At 52.8% G+C, this 15,599-nt stretch overlaps 1 protein-coding gene across 2 annotated transcripts in view; it reads right to left on the bottom strand.

Moving 5' to 3' along the window:
• The window catches only part of ARID1A (AT-rich interaction domain 1A), a 53,870-nt gene that overhangs the window by 5,841 nt on the left and 32,430 nt on the right, over positions 1-15,599 (bottom strand). The window contains exons 5-17 of one of the 2 annotated variants that reach the window (XM_058856245.1): positions 11,730-11,970; positions 11,324-11,413; positions 10,525-10,692; positions 9,576-9,891; positions 7,931-8,076; positions 7,738-7,847; positions 6,628-6,834; positions 5,944-6,151; positions 2,091-2,223; positions 1,641-1,813; positions 1,353-1,503; positions 638-769; positions 462-558 (exon numbers count right to left, since the gene is read on the bottom strand). In XM_058856245.1, the coding sequence (XP_058712228.1) occupies positions 462-558; positions 638-769; positions 1,353-1,503; positions 1,641-1,813; positions 2,091-2,223; positions 5,944-6,151; positions 6,628-6,834; positions 7,738-7,847; positions 7,931-8,076; positions 9,576-9,891; positions 10,525-10,692; positions 11,324-11,413; positions 11,730-11,970 (2,172 nt within the window). Of the gene's footprint in view, positions 1-461; positions 559-637; positions 770-1,352; positions 1,504-1,640; positions 1,814-2,090; positions 2,224-5,943; positions 6,152-6,627; positions 6,838-7,737; positions 7,848-7,930; positions 8,077-9,575; positions 9,892-10,524; positions 10,693-11,323; positions 11,414-11,729; positions 11,971-15,599 lie in introns of both variants that reach the window. The other variant, XM_058856244.1, reaches the window with a different exon arrangement.

Here is a 15,599-nt window from a genome sequence, read left to right as displayed (position 1 = left end):
CTCCGAAGTCATCACTTGGACCAGAAACAGGATGGGATTCAGAAAGTTCCAGAGGGACAGAGCAGCCCAATAAAGCTCCCTGACCTTCTGCTGCCTGACCAGAGTGTGCAAACCACACAACCTCCATTCTCAGAACACTCTTCTGTTAACACAGCACTGGGAACGTTAATTAAAACTTTTTAAAATTGTTTTCAAATGGGAAAAAAAGTCTCCTGTATAAAATCAGGTTGGACAGGGCTAGGAGCACCCTGGAAAGGCATCCCTGCTGCTGGCAGGGGGTAGCACTGGATGGGCTTCAAGGTCCCTTCACCCAAGCCAGTGTGTGGTTCTGTGATGAGGTACCTAATTCTTCCCATTCATAAAGCAAATGCACAGCCCAGAGAGTTTTCATCTCCCCCTGCTGACAAACAGCACAGATAAAACTCTCAGCTGAGCCAGTCAGGATCTCTGGGATCACCCACCTGCTGCTGCTGCTGATACATGGTGGTTTGCTGGCTGGGGAAGGGGCTGCCCGAGGATGTGCCTTGAGTGGAGAATTGATTGCCATAGGAATCATGTCTGGAGAAGAAAGAGATGTGTCAGTGTCACCGTGACGGGCTCGGAGCCCTGGCTGGGGCCAGAAGCCCCTGGCACAGACCTTTGCTGCTGCTGCTGCTGCTGGGGGTAGCGGCTGGGCGAGTACATGCCCGACTCGGGCGTGGAGGGCAGGATGCTGGGCTGAGGGGTCCCGCTGCCCAGGCTGCCCTCGGCTCCCATCCCGGGCTCCGTCCTGTGGGGAGACAGAAAAACCCCTCAGGATCCCTGACCAGCATGGGGGAAACAAACAGCACAGGGGAAACAGCACAGGGGAAACAGCACAGGGGAAACAGCACAGGGGAAACAGCACAGGGGAAACAGCACAGGGGAAACAGCACAGGGGGAACAGCACAGGGGGAACAGCACAGGGGGAACAGCACAGGGGGAACAGCACAGGGGGAACAGCACAGGGGAAACAGCACAGGGGGAACAGCACAGGGGGAACAGCACAGGGGAAACAGCACAGGGGAAACAGCACAGGGGAAACAGCACAGGGGAAACAGCACAGGGGAAACAGCACAGGGGGAACAGCACAGGGGGAACAGCACAGGGGAAAAGGGAAACAGCACAGGGGAAACAGCACAGGGGAAACAGCACAGGGGAAACAGCACAGGGGGAACTGCACAGGGGGAACTGCACAGGGGGAACAGCACAGGGGGAACTGCACAGGGGGAACTGCACAGGGTGGCCAGCACAGCGTGGCCAGCACAGGCCCAGCACAGGTGACCAGCACAGCATGGGCAGCACAGCATGGGCAGCCCCAGGGCAGCACCCACCTGACTCGGTCGTAGGGTGCTCCGTAGGAGTAGTGCTGCCGCTGGCCCATGGCCATGTTGCCCATGCCGGGGCCGGCGGCGCGGTTGTAAGGGTCACCCATGCCACTGTTGGGGCCCTGCCCTGAGGACATGAAGGGATCGCTTCCTGGAGCTGCAACAGAGAAAGAACCGCTCAACACAGCCGCCTCTGCCTTAGGAAGAGGCCTCTGAGGCTCCGGGGTGGGCTGCAGCCCGTTCCAGCACACAGCCAGGCAGGGCTGAGGGCTCCAGGAGAGGATGATCCCTCACCTTTCCTCATACTGCTGTAAGGATCTTTATTTGGCTCGTAAGACATGCGACCCATCATGTCAGAGGTATTCATGCTGGGCTGGTACCCTGGATTTGGAGTCATGGAGTTCCGTTTCTGGAACGTAGGATCGCTGCCGTCCGCAAAGGCATCCTGAAGGCCCACGGAGTTACTCCTGTTCCAAAAAAACCCCACAAAGACCACATTACAGAGGTCCTCAGCTCCCTCTCGGGTGCTGCCATCCCCTCCAAGGGCCACAGTCAAGAGAAACTGCCCTTCCACAACTCTGTCCTCAGACCCAGCCCCAACATTAAAGAATATTCACACACAATGATGCTGTCAACCATGAAGGGAGGAGAAAAGCGATGAAGTCCCACCAAAACAGGTCCCCAAGGCCCCAACATGTGCAGCAATGACCCAGAGGTGACCCCACCCCAGCAGGGGTTCCATACCTGATGCCTGGCAAAGGGGGCATCTGACTGTGTGGCGTCGATGCTGGAGTTGGTGGCTTCAGGTCTCCTCCTTCTGCCATGGAGCTGCTGGTGGACTGAGGTGTCTGAGGGCCCTGCATGGAGCCTGAACCCGCTGCAAGAGGAGCAATGTGGGGTGAGCAGCTTTGCACCCCATGGATGCAACCCTGAACCTGCCAGAACATCAGCCTCGAGAACAGAGAGTGCTTTGAGGAAGAGACAGATGAAATATGGCCAAAAGAGCATGAGGAGCTCAACAGTTCAAGGACAGGCTGGGCCAGGCTCCCCCAGAAGAACCTGAAGCTGAGAGGTTGCTCATCTTTTCCACACCATGGCCCCATGTGGTGCTTCCCAAGTTATCCTGTCAGAGGCTGAAGCTCTGTGGCACCACGTGGCAGGGATATGTGGCTTCCTGCCAAGTGACAATCCTGGTGTGCCTGTCACATCCCCCCAGGGCGCCTGAACCTTGTCCTGGGAGTCTCAGCATCTCCCCAGTGATGGAAACCTCGGCTGAAGCCACCAAGTAACTCTGAACGAGGCTCCTCTGCCTGCTCTGCCCTTCCAGAGCAGCCAATTCACCAGTGAAGCACCACTCCCAAGGATTCCTGGAACAGGGAATGCCAGAGATGCCGGATCTTTCACTGGAACACAAAACCCGTCCAGCAGGTTCCCTGCAAGTCCCAGCCTCGGAGCTTTGTGCTCCACTGAGCTTTGAGCAACCTCCATGTGTGATCCAGCTGTGCTGGAGCTCCAGCAGCTCTCCCCTGGCCCGGGATCGCTGTGACAGCGTCAGCTCAGGTTCAGCCGCTCCTCGCAGCTGGCAGGAGCTGAACTCTTAATTAATGTTTCCATTAGTTCCGTCCCCAGCACCCGATATCCCTCAGCTCCAGTCCTGCTGCTTGATGAGTCATTTCAGCTATTCATTAAAATCCTCTGGGGTCACGTCCAGGCCATGTTTGTTTACACCCCACCTTCCTGGCACCCTGTGCTCTGCTCTGCTCTCCCTCCTGGCCTGGGCAGCTCTGGGAGCTCCTGGGAGTTTCATTCACAGCCTGTCCCTGGCAGCCCAGCCCCGCTGCTTCCCCCAGGAATTCTGCTCTGGCACTGCTGGCACGGCAGGAGGAGGCCCCAGGACATTCCCTGAGACATTCCCTGAGACATTCCCTGAGACATTCCCTGAGACATTCCTGAGACATTCCCTGAGATATTCCCTAAACATTCCCCGAGACATTCCCCGAGACATTCCCTGAGACATTCCTGAGACATTCCCCGAGACATTCCCGAGACATTCCCCGAGACATTCCCTGAGACATTCCCTGAGACATTCCTGAGACATTCCCTGAGACATTCCCTGAGACATTCCCTGAGACATTCCCTGAGACATTCCCTGAGACATTCCCTGAGACATTCCCTGAGACATTCCTGAGACATTCCCTGAGATATTCCCTGAGACATTCCCTGAGACATTCCCTGAGACATTCCCTGAGACATTCCCTGCCTTGCTGCCGTTTGCTGTTTGTCCCCACCTCCTGCCATCCCTCCCACTCACAAATCCACACGGATCTGGAGCAGGGCCAGCTCCTCTGGGAACTCAAAGCCAAGGTGCCCCCCCGGGGACTCTGCCAGAGGGAAACTCCCGGTGTCCACCAGGGAATTCCCAGTTCCCTCCAGCCCTGATCTCTGGGAACACTTCTGGGTGCTGAGGGATGTGATGGGAAGCTCTGGCAGCAGGAGTTCCAGCTCTGCAGCCTCGGGAAGTGGTGAATGGGGTGGCACAGTGCAATCCTCCCCACTCCTGGGATTCTGCAGGAGTTCCTTTGGCAGAACAGGCTGAAATGAAGAGTGAGCCAATGCCAACAGGTTGTGAGGTCTGCAAGGAGAGCAAACCGCGTCTGTGGGACAGCAGAGCCCTTCAGCCAAATGAGGAAATGGCTTCAAAGTGTCCCTCTGTTGTCCACAGGTTCCCAAACGGGGAATTTGTTCTCGTCCAGGTGATTCCCTGGGGGACAGGATGTGTGGGGCCTGGAAGAGCAGCATCCAGCAGGACTCCACACTCCCCAGGGCTCTTCAGCCTGGAGCTGGGCTGACAGAGCAACTTCTGTCCTGCCCTACACCCCTAGGGCTGGAGAGGAAGAAAAGGAAAGTGAAAGAGGAGCAGGGACACGCTGAGTGATTCAGCATAAAGCACCAGAGCCACCAGCCAGGCTTCAGTGCTGCCTCTGCACATTCCCAGCTCTGGGAGTCTGGAGCAGGGTGAGAGCCCTGTCACAGCAGGACCCAAACCTGCACAGGTTGGGGAAAGAGCCCTGCAAATTCCTTTGAACTTCCTGAAGCAGGAACTCAGCCCAGAAATCAGAGCCAGGCCCTGCACAAACACCACGTGAGCTAAAACAAAACAAAAACTGATGCGGCACCTAATCCGCTCTGACACACACCTAGAGCTACAGCAAGCCTCAGGTGGCTTCCTAAAAGTCTCAGCTCTCTCCAAATAAACTCCAAATGCTCTCAACATCTTTGTTCCACTGCCTCAGGGGGGCAAGAAAGAGGCTTTGGAAAGAAAGTGGGGTTAGATTTGTGGTTTAGTTCGAGCAGAACTCAGACACCACTTTGGACAGGGGCTTGGTCTCACGGCACAAAATTCACTTTATCTTGCAGAACACAGCAAGGCTGAAGCTCTGCTGGGGCAGGTTTCCTGACCAGTGACAGGGCATGATTTAGTTCTTTACAAAACCCCCCCTGCAGCTGAAAGGAGAGAGAAATGTGGTGCCCAGCAGAGCACTGGGAGAAGCCCAGTGTCACCGAAGGGCTCAGCAGGGCTGGGACACAACTGCACTGCAGTCAAAAGAAGTTCATTATTCCACTCCTCAGGAGCCAGACAAAGATGGTGCCAGGTTTCAGAACCAAAAAGGCTTTTTTTTTTTGCAAACATTATAGGAACTTCAAAGCAGACCAAGTTTTTATTTCACCTACATGAGCAGGCTCCTGACCAGAAAAAGCATCTGAAGTTTTTACTTGTAAGACAAACTGGAAAACTCAAGCTTAAAGAAGAGTTGGCAAATTCAGCAGCAATTCAAGCAATGAAGTCAATGCAAATGAGACAGAAAGGATCAGACTTTCCAAAGACTAAAAAGTACAACGTGCATGGCTGGCCTGGATGTCTTTTCTTTTTTTGTTTAACAAATCTGAATTGAGCTTTATGCTTAAATATTCAGAAACAGGAGCACCCCATCAAATCTGAAACAACAGCAAAGGTTCCTTTTAAAGGGCTCGATTCCTGAAGCACCCAGCCTGTTTTAAGCCTCCAGTGCTCTGTCACAGAGCCTCAAAGTCCTCCCTGGCTCCTGCTGGGGGCTGAGAGCAGGAATTCCTGAGGAAGGTGAGTGCACAGCCATGTCCAGCCTTTCCTCCCAGAAGGTACCACTGGCACAGTCCAAACCAGCACAGCTTTTGCAGAGGGCTCCCAAAGAGGAGCAGTAACAAGGGCTGCTGCTGGAGTCACCTTGCAGGGAAACTCCAGAGCTCTCTCCCCACCGCATTCTCAGCAGGCAGAGATGCAGCAGCAAGCACAGAGGTGTGTGTGTGTGTGTGTGGGTGTCTGTGCATGTTTTTAGGTTTTCCTTTTTCTCAAGCTTAGTCCAGAGCTGAACTATCCTAAGAGGCTCAACTCACTCCCAGTTTCATCCATTCCCACATCACCAGAGCATTTTCATTCCACACAACCACAGGACAGGAGGGGCTTTTGTGGCAGCTTGGACCAGCCTGGCCCAGAGCACAGCACCAGAGACCCTCCTGCTCACACATCCACTGCACACCCCAAAGCAGGCTCTGGCCTCACCTGGAGATGGAGGTTGGATCTTGGTCTGGGACTTCTTTGAATCAGCAGCTGCAAAGATGTCTGGAGGGGGGTCCTCTCCCCTCTCGATCTTGCACTCGAAGGCGTACAGACACTGGATGTACTGCTTCTTCAGCGAGCTGGCCGCGCTGCTCGACGTGCCCACGTTCAGGTTGGTGGCCAGCTCACGCCACTTCTTGTTTTTGTTGACCTGCACAACCAAACAGGAGGCTCTGAACTCCAAATCCCAGCTGTACCTCCTCCAAGAGGAGAACTCAGCCCGTCCCAGCTCGCACAAAGGGTGCAGTGAGGGCTGAGCAGAGCAGCCCCAACACCACTGAACTCCCTTCTTCACCTACAGAAAACTTTTCAGATTTACAGGGACAGATTGCAAATCAAATTAGTCACGAGGTCAGCTGACAGCCAGGTGCAAAGACAAAGACAGTGTCACCAATCTTTGCACTGGACAAAGCAGGGAACAAGGGCTTGAATTGGATCTGGCCACAGACTGTTCTCACCCAGACAAAGGGAGAGCAGACATCTGGCTCACTTAGAGGGCCCTGGGTTCTATTTACAGACACAAAACAGAGATAAAATGTGGCTAAATGGAAATTCATGGCTCACATCTGGCCAGAGAGCTGATTTTTGTGCTGTGGGCAGCTCTGTCCCCTGGCTGGGGTCACTGACCTGAGTCAATCCCCCGATCTCCTTGACGGAGATGTAGAGCCTGTACAGGTCCAGGGGCTTCCTGCCCACGGCTGGCAGGTTGGTCATGCCCATGGCCTTCTCCTCAGTGAAGGCCAGGTAACGATCCACCCACAGCTTCCTCTCGGGCTCCCCGCCCAGCTCGTACAGTTTGGTGATCTTCTCGTTGGTTGTAGTAGAGGAACTGGACTTCTGGGAGAAGGAAAGAGAGATCAGGACTGAGCAGCACAACAGCAGCTCCTCCGTGTCCGAGGTGGCGTCCCAGCCCTGCTCCCCCCAGGCCCCTCATGCTGCCCCTGTCTCTTGTGTCTTTCACCACCTGGAGTAGAGGCAGAGATGGCTTTGGCATTCCAAATCCTTATTTAAATATGAGCTCCTGAACTAGACATGTTCCTCAAACCTGCTGATGTTCCAGGTGAACCCCAGACCCAAAACTGAGTGTGTTCATGGCTCATGAGATGCTCCTTCCACAGCACAGAGCAGGACAGAGCAGCCCTGATTTGTGGCCAAGAGCATTCAAGTCCTCTTTTGCCATAAATAAGAGAGGCAGATGCCAGAGACAGGAGCAGAAGCGAGAGAGCTCCTGGATCTGCTTGCTGCTGGCACAGGGATCAAACCTGCTGAGCATCTGTTTTCCTTCAGGTAGCAAAGGAGGAGACCAGGGGCTCAGAAACTGCTTTTTTTGGTGGTTCTTTTGAAACTGGTAGCAGCAATGCAAAGAAAAACACTCCCTGAAGAACTTGTTTGCCTCCCTCTTCTGGCTTTAATACAGGATTAGTGAGAGGTTTGTTTGTGAAACAACTGCAACACTTTAGTTACCACGTCCCAGCTGAGAGCTAACTCGCTCCAGGCCCACTCCACCAACAAACTCAGGTTTGTTTACGCTGCTTTTGGCAGTTTCACTGTGGCAGGTAATAATTCCTAATACTGAATTTGTTTTCCAGGTGAAATCCATGACTCCCATAGGACTGGGAAACGCTCCCCTCCATTTCTCACACTGTTCAATCCAAGCCAACATACAGCACATGGCTTTATTTCCCTGGATGCTGAAGAGGATGGGAGTCAATAAAAACAAAACCCAGAACATTTTACCTTTGACTTGGATTCTGCTTTGGGCGTCCCATCTGCCTTGTTGTTCATTTTAGTTGCAGGTGTTAATTTGACATCCCCGAGTCCCATCATTTCAGGGCTTGCTGCCATCCCTGGGAAATGAAAGGAATCTTTAAAAACACTGATTTTCCTCCCAGTGCAATGAAATGAGTGAAATCCTGAAGCTCTGGCTTACCTGCAGAGTTGTTGGCCATGTTCCCCCCCATGGGGTAGGGTGGGCCCTGGGGGTTTATCATGCCAGCCATGCTGTTAATTCCCTGCCCGTAAGGAGGTCCAGTGCCCATCATTCCCCCCTGATTCATGTTGGGATAACCAGGAGGCCTAGAGGAAGAAACAGACACTTACTCCACATATTAAGCACTAGGATATTGCCTTCTGAGGAAGCAGCTTTGCTAAAGGAAACCTAAAAAGGACATGGAGAAGTCACTTGCCCCAAACCATTTTTCCAAGAGAAGAACAAAGATCAGGTGCTCTTGTAAAGCTCAGTACCCAGAGCCCAAGTCACGCTCAAGAGAAAAGGGGATGCAAACCCTTTGGAAAGTGGAACTTGAGTTCTGGACATTTTCACCCTTCATCTTGTCCTACATCCACAAACTGAGCCTCATTTCAGTTGTTAAATTGCCTTTAGCCTGCAGCCCTGGGCAGTGAAGTGAGAATACAGGATTTACAATCATGGAATGTCCTGGGTTGGAAGCATTGTTTCCCATGTACTGCAAACTTCCCACACAACTCTGGCTCCAACTTCTTCCTCCAAGGGACAGGCATGGGTGCTTTTATTGGGGTTTGGGAACTTGGCAGCCACAGGTAAAAGCAGGAGGTTGCAGGAGCAGCCCTCAGGTGAAGATAAAGAGCAGTGTCCAGTCAGACTACAAATATATCCAGCAGTTCTGGGGGAACCCAATTTAAGAGCATGTTCATGGCTCCCATGGCATTCTGGCAGGCCACACACACCTACTCTGAAATGGGCAATAAAGGAAAAAACCACCACAGAAAACAGTTCAAAGTTCAGAGCTGAATTCCAGCTCCTTTCCCACAGCTGCTCATCAAGGCCCTAAAAGGAAGAAGCTCCTCACACTGGACAAGCAATGCCTTGGATCACACACAGCTGGGTGGCTGCTGGATTTAGGGGCTGCAGCGTCTCCAAGTCACCCAGGGAACAGAAGACCAGAGAGCAAAATGCAAAAACAACTGAAGGGATCTCAGAGTTAAGTAATTTCACCTATAAACATTAAAAATTCCCTAAGTGTGTCATAAGTTATGTACAGAGTGCTGGAATGGTTTGGGTTGGACAGATCCTAAAGAAAGAAAGATCCTGTTCTACCCCTGCCATGGCAGAGCCACCTCCCACCATCCCAGGCTGCTCCCAGCCCCTTCCAGCCTGGCCTTGGGCACTGCTGGGGATGGAGCAGCCACAGCTGCTCTGGGCATTCCAACACACAGGCTTTCCTCTCTTCCTTTGTAACACTGGAGAACCAACCCTCCAGGAAGGAAAAAAAACCCTCCAGGAAGGACAAAAACCCTCTAGGAAGAAAAATAAACCCTCCAGGAAGGAGAAAATCCCTCCAGGAAGGATGAAGACCCTCCAGGAAGGAGAAAAACCCTCCAGGAAGGAGAAGATCCCTCCAGGAAGGACATAAACCCTCCAGGAAGGACAGAGACCCTCCAGGAAGGAGAAAATCCCTCCAGGAAGGAGAAAATCCCTCCAGGAAGGACAGAGACCCTCCAGGAAGGAGAAGAGTCCTCCAGGAAGGGCAAAGACCCTCCAGGAAGGACAAAACCCCACCCCAGAAGGCTGTGAGCGTTGCCCCCAGCCCCCCTACCTGTTCTGGATGGAGTTGGCGGCGGCGTGCATGGCGGCGGCGGCGGCCTCCTGCGCCTTGCGGTTCATGCCGGCGGGCGGGGGGCACATGCCGCTGCCCACCTGGGGGGGCATGCTGCCCATGTTGGGGCCGTAGGGCCGGCTGCCCATGGCTGCGTGGCCCATCCTGCCCGGGGGCAGCCCGCTGTACGGGGGCACCCCGCTCTGCCCGTGCATCTGCCCGCCCGCGCCCAGCGGGTTGATGCTGCCCCCCATGCCCGGGCTGGGGTAGCTGGCGTTGGACATGGCGTTGTAGTTGGGCTGCCTGGGGTAACCTCCTGGGGAGGGGAACACACAGGGCATCACTCAAACAGGGCGGTTTATGAATCACCATCAAAAATCTGCTATCAGCAAATATTTAAAGATCACTAACGGAGATGAGGGGGAGTGTTCGCACCTCAACACAAAGTCAAAGTACTTGGATATAAGCCACGTAAAATGTGTTTTGACACAGCCAAGTAACAACATCGATTCAGGAGCTGCCTGAAACTCTCCCAAACCTCAACCCAGCACAGAGAGCTAAATGGTCCAGGACAGGATGGAAAATCCCACATTAACCCTTCCCAAAACACAACCCGCTAATTCCTAAATGAGGAGGAAGAATCCTGCTTTTAGAAGTACAGCTATCCCTGAAAGCAACACATTCCATCCATCTCAACAGAGGCAAAGCTCTGGCTGGTATCACCCACAGATTAAGAGGGGACAAATCAAAACATTTATCACAGAATCACGGACTGGTTTGGAAGGGACCTTGAAGACCATCCCATGGGCAGGGTCACCTTCCACTACCCCAGCTTGCTCCAGCCTGGCCTTGAACACCCAGGGATGGGGCAGCCACAGCTTCTCTGGGCAACCTGTGGCCCCAACACGACACCAGGACAGAGAGAGGCCTTTTGTGGCTCAGTTCCCACCTTGAGGTCCGTACTGCCCGCCCTGGGGTCCGTAGCTCCCCATGGAGTTCTGCTGGTAGGGCCCCATGCCGGCGTGCATCTGTGCTCCCGAGGACTGCCGGGGGGATAAGGCTGAGCCGGGCTGGGGGGAGCTGTACTGGGGCATCTGGGGGTTCCTCTGCAGGTACCCTGCACACCAGGAGGGAGAAAATGGTTACTGCAAAGCATCTGGAGCTGCCACTGCACACACGTGTTCCAGGCAACAGCCCCCAGCACTGACAAAATCCTTCCAGCAACAGCCTCGACACATTTTAGTGGTTGCATTAAGGAGCCAGTGTTATCTGAGCAGATAACAGATCCAATTTCCTGTTTTAGCCAGAAAAAAAAACCTCCTTAGTGTCACAGCAGAAGCCAGTATAGCTCTGCAAATCCTTGGGGCTTCTTGTTCTTGGATTTTGTTCACTTGTTTGTTTTCTCAGGGTGACAACTCCATACCTTCAGCCAGGAGAGCTGAAATTTTACATGCCTTTTTGCCCCCAAAATCTTACTCTGTCACAGGAGGGAAAGGCACACAGCATTGCTGTGAGCACCCCTTGTTCTGAAGCTTAAAGAAAGCACGTTGAGAAGCCAGACAAAACATCTTCGAAGCCAAAGCACCTGTTTGGATGGAACCCTTGGAGGCCAAACAGCCACCAGCAGCTGAATTTACTGCAAGGTGCCTCAGCACTTCAGCCTGTAACCCTGGGGCAGTTTTTCAGTGCTCTCTCCCACAGAAGCCATGTCCCCAGGCCAGGTAATTGAAATGAACACGTGCACCCACCTCGGTCCTGCGCGATGCTCGACTGGTTCATGGAGGGGTGCAGGATCGTGTCCGACTGGCCACTGGGCGGGCGGGGAGGCATCTGATTGCCTGGGCCACAGAAAGGACACAGATCATCAGCAGCTGCTCTCCACACACCCAGCAGGCAGCAGAGCCATCCCAGAACCCCAGAGAGCCCCAGGACAAGGGGATGTGAGCCGTGGTGAGGAGGAAGAACGGCAAGCGCTCGCATGGGGCCGGTGCAATGGCACTGCTGGCTCACGGCACCCCACGCAGCCCCCGAGAGCTGCACACCCCTCACACCAACAAAGGAGCTCAGAGGAGCTCAGAAAGTACCCAGAGCTGGCTCTGGGCAGCTCCTCCCTGCTGGGCAGCACGGCTCAGAGCCCAGGAGGTGTGAGGTTACCTGGGACTGCAGCAGGGGAGAGGGGGCCGGAGCGGGACTGAGCAACGCTGGCTGGAGATCCAACTGGGGACGGGGAGGGTCCTCTGATGCCTGGCAGGTGAGGAGAGGTATGTGGCGAGAAAGGAGACTGAGCTGGGTTACTCTGCTCTCCTTGGCTGCTGGAAATCCCTGATGTGCTTACTCCAGGGCTCAGGGCTCCTTCGGTCCCCATGGGCAGGTCATCTATGGAACCAGACAGGTCCTGCAGGGTACACAAACACATCAGAAACCACAGAGCCACGGGGCTGCTCTCACACACAGCTCAGGCACAGCTCCTGTCCCTGGGCACACAGCAGTCAGTGATCTCTGTTACTGCTGCTACCAATGCTGCAGCTGCCAGACCTGTCCTATCCTGCTGCCAGTCTGAACCCAGGAGCTCCTGAGCCCAAACAACTGGCTGATTCTCCTACTTGCTCCTTTTAATTCAGTTTAGAGGTGGGAAGTTAAAGAATGCATCAACAGCACACGTAAAACTGCAAACACAGGAGACAGTCCATGTGATCGTGGCTTGGAAGGGAAACGTGGCTCAGCCTCTGAAAGACAGAAAACTCCTGCCTCACCATAATTAATTCATAAACCTCCTATGAGCTGGGAAACTACTCACTTGAGATGGATAAAAACAAACTAAACAGAGATTTAAAAGAAAACCATAAAATACTCTTCAGGGTTCCCACTTCCCTTTCTTCAAAGACAGCAAAAATTAGCAGTTACTGCGTCAACCTGTAAAGTTTAGCTTTTCTCCAAGGCAAAGCTAGAGAACACCCTTCCTTCTGCATCTATTCACCTTGGAGAAGAAAAAGCACAAAAAGCCTGAGAGAGCTGAAACCTCCAATTGCCACAGCAGCAAAGCGACGGCATCAAAAACCAGCTGGCAAGTGTGAAAATGGGGATAATTCCAAGGAGTTGATGTGCAGCTCCAACATGCCCCATTGTGCTGGCTGCTTGATAACAAGGTGCATCAGCTGCTCAGCCTTGGCCTGCACTGAATGAGTCAGGAGCAGCCACAGGAAGTGGCAGCGTATTTGAACAGAAAGCTGGGAAGTTGTAACTATTCCAGGGATTAGATAAAATCTCTGCCAGAGGTTCAAAGGATCACAGCAGGTGAAGAAGTGGAGGCCAAAGCTTACCAGGACTTCACTTACCCTTCCTAAGTCTTCCAGAGCAATCAGCTCTGGATCAGAAGGGTTCTGAGTGAGCCCTGAGGGAATCCCAGGTCATTCTCCCTGCACAGAATTCAGCACAAGCAGAGCCAACCTCATTTAAACCCCACAGAGAAAGGCTGAGGCAGCTGATAAATCACCTGGACACCCTGGTTTCATTTACACTGACAGCACAATTCCTGGGTCAGCAGCAGTTCAGGGAATGTTTTCCCAGTGCTGGCAGTGCAGATGGACCTGGAACTCCAGACACTTGGGGAGTCCCCAACAGCAGGGACGTGGAAAGGCTCAGACAGCACATCCAGGACGTGGAAGTCATGGAGAAGTGGAATTATGGAGGAATAAAAGCCAACTTGGGTGACACCCAAGCATCACCCCCGTGGGACAGGGACATTTGGGGGGACAGAGGGCAGAGCTGGGCCTCAGCACCACCTTCAGCTGCTGCAGCACAGCAGTTTCCCCTGTCTTAATGGAATTTGAACAAAATGCTTCTAACAAATGCTGGCAAGTGTTACATTGGAGCTGCAGAGCCCAGGCACTTGGTGGGATGATTTAGTGCAGAGCGTGTCCTCCCTCCCCTTCCATTACTGCTCCTGTTGGAGAGCTCATTTCCTGCACCACAGTCTCTGAGGTATATTTGCTTACTGCTCAAGTATCATCTTCCTGAGGGGGGGAAAAAAAAAAGCTTTGTTTTATTTCAATGAAAGCTAAAAAACTGCAGAAAAAGCCTAAAAATAGTTTCTGAGATCTCTTGCAATTTTCACTACTTTCCTATTGTAACATCAAAAGCATTGCTCCTTTATGCAGCTATTTGGGTGTTTTTCCCTGGACAACTTTGACAAATCCCACATTCCTACTGAGGAAACTATCTGAAGTGGGAGTAAAGAGACATTATTTCCAACATTTTGCATTAAAAAGCCTCAACCAACACAAACAATCGAGAGCAAAACACTCCTCTCGCTGAGATTTACTGCACCCAACTGCAGCCACTGATACAAGGCACAAAGAGATTCCCCCCAGAGCCCACAAAGGGATCAGAATGTCCAGAAACCAGTCCAGACCAGCCTACAGCTGCATGGAAATACTGCCATGTCCCTTCAGTACATGAAGGTTGGAATCACCAAGTGCATCCAAAGCTTTTCCTCATCACTGAAATGAAGCTGGGAGGCCAAACCCATTTCCAGCTCTGAAATTCTGCACCACATAAACTCCTGGTGGAGGGGATTTTAGAGCACGGGGGCAGTGCCTGGGCTGCAGAGATGAGGGGCTTTTAGGCTCAAGGGGAAAAAAAACCACATTAAAAATGTGCACCTGAGAGAAATGCTGGCATGAAAGAACAGATACAGAGCAAGCATGCAAGGTGAAATGTGAATTTCCTTTCTTTATCTGGGGTAAGTGCTTCTCCAAGAGGCAAGGAGAAGGTTTTGGGTGGAGGGACCTCAGGATGTGTGGAGGTCACTGCTCCATGGCCTGGGCAATATTCTACATGAACTGGGCAGCCCAAGAGGGTGAGCCTTGGGACTGCCAGACACAAAAATATCTGCGAGACATAAAATGAAGGAACGTTAAAAACCGTTTGAAAATTAACTCTTAAGAAGTAGGCAGCAATCTCCAGAGCTCATGTCTTCCACCTTGCCCATGTATCAATGCTCCAGTACTCAAATCATTAAAAACATCCTGTTTTAAGGAAGCAGGTGGGCCCTGGGTGGCTGCACCCCGGGGAGCCCCTCTCATACCCATGAGAGACCCCCAGAGGAACAGCAGAGCTTTGGCTGTGCATCAGCCCCCCAGATTATTATCAGTTTAAATGACTTTAAAGTGAATTACACATCCCCCTTTCCCAGCTGTTGGGACATGAGCTGAAACAGGAGCGTGAAAATCAAGTAACTCCTGAAGCAACTTCCACCTCCAAAGAGATGTAAGTTTTATGAATTCCAACAATAAAGTCATTTCCCAGCAAAGAAGGGTTCTGCCAGCACAGCAGCATTTTCTGAGTGTGTTATTCAGCAGGGCTGAGCTGCTCAGAAGGGAAACTCCTGTGAGGGGAAGGAGAAAACATGGACTGGAATGTGTGAGCCCCAGCAGCTCCTCGGTGAGGAGATGGTTTCCTCCCTTCAAATCCTCCCTCAGGATGTCAAGCACCAGGGGCACCAGGGGTTAATTAAACTAAATGACACCTCCAGCTCTGATCCCCCAAACCAGGCGAAAAGGAAATCCCTGCATCTCCCTGCAGCCCGTTCTCAGGGCAGCCCCAGCAGAGAAGCCTTTCAAAACAATAAAAGCTGATGGAAATAATGGAGACCTGCTGCCGTCAGGGGGTTCTGGCCGCAGCCCAAGAGCAGAGGGCCTGCGAGGTTTTATTTGCCTCCCACGGAGCATCAGGGGAGCCCTGGGAAGCCACGGCAGCAGCAGGAGAAGGGCTCTCCCCTTCCCTCTGCCAGCACAGCCAGGGAGCCCAGACAGGAGGTGAGGCTCGGCAGCAGCGGCTCTGCCAACTCAAGGAAACGTCAGGGTCTGGAGAATTTCCTCACGTGTTTCCAATGTGTTTTTTATGCATTTTATTGCTCATCTGCCATGCAGATCAAAAACGCTGGAGGGATTCCAACTATTTCACACAGAATCTCACACTCCAGGCTGGCTGCAGCCCCAAAGCCTGAGTTTCTTCACTTGAAAT

This window comes from Poecile atricapillus, chromosome 24, assembly GCF_030490865.1.
Source record: "Poecile atricapillus isolate bPoeAtr1 chromosome 24, bPoeAtr1.hap1, whole genome shotgun sequence".
Lineage (NCBI taxonomy): Eukaryota > Metazoa > Chordata > Aves > Passeriformes > Paridae > Poecile > Poecile atricapillus.
The sequence above is the reverse complement of the archived record's forward strand: the minus strand, read 5'-3'. Positions and strand labels throughout refer to the sequence as shown.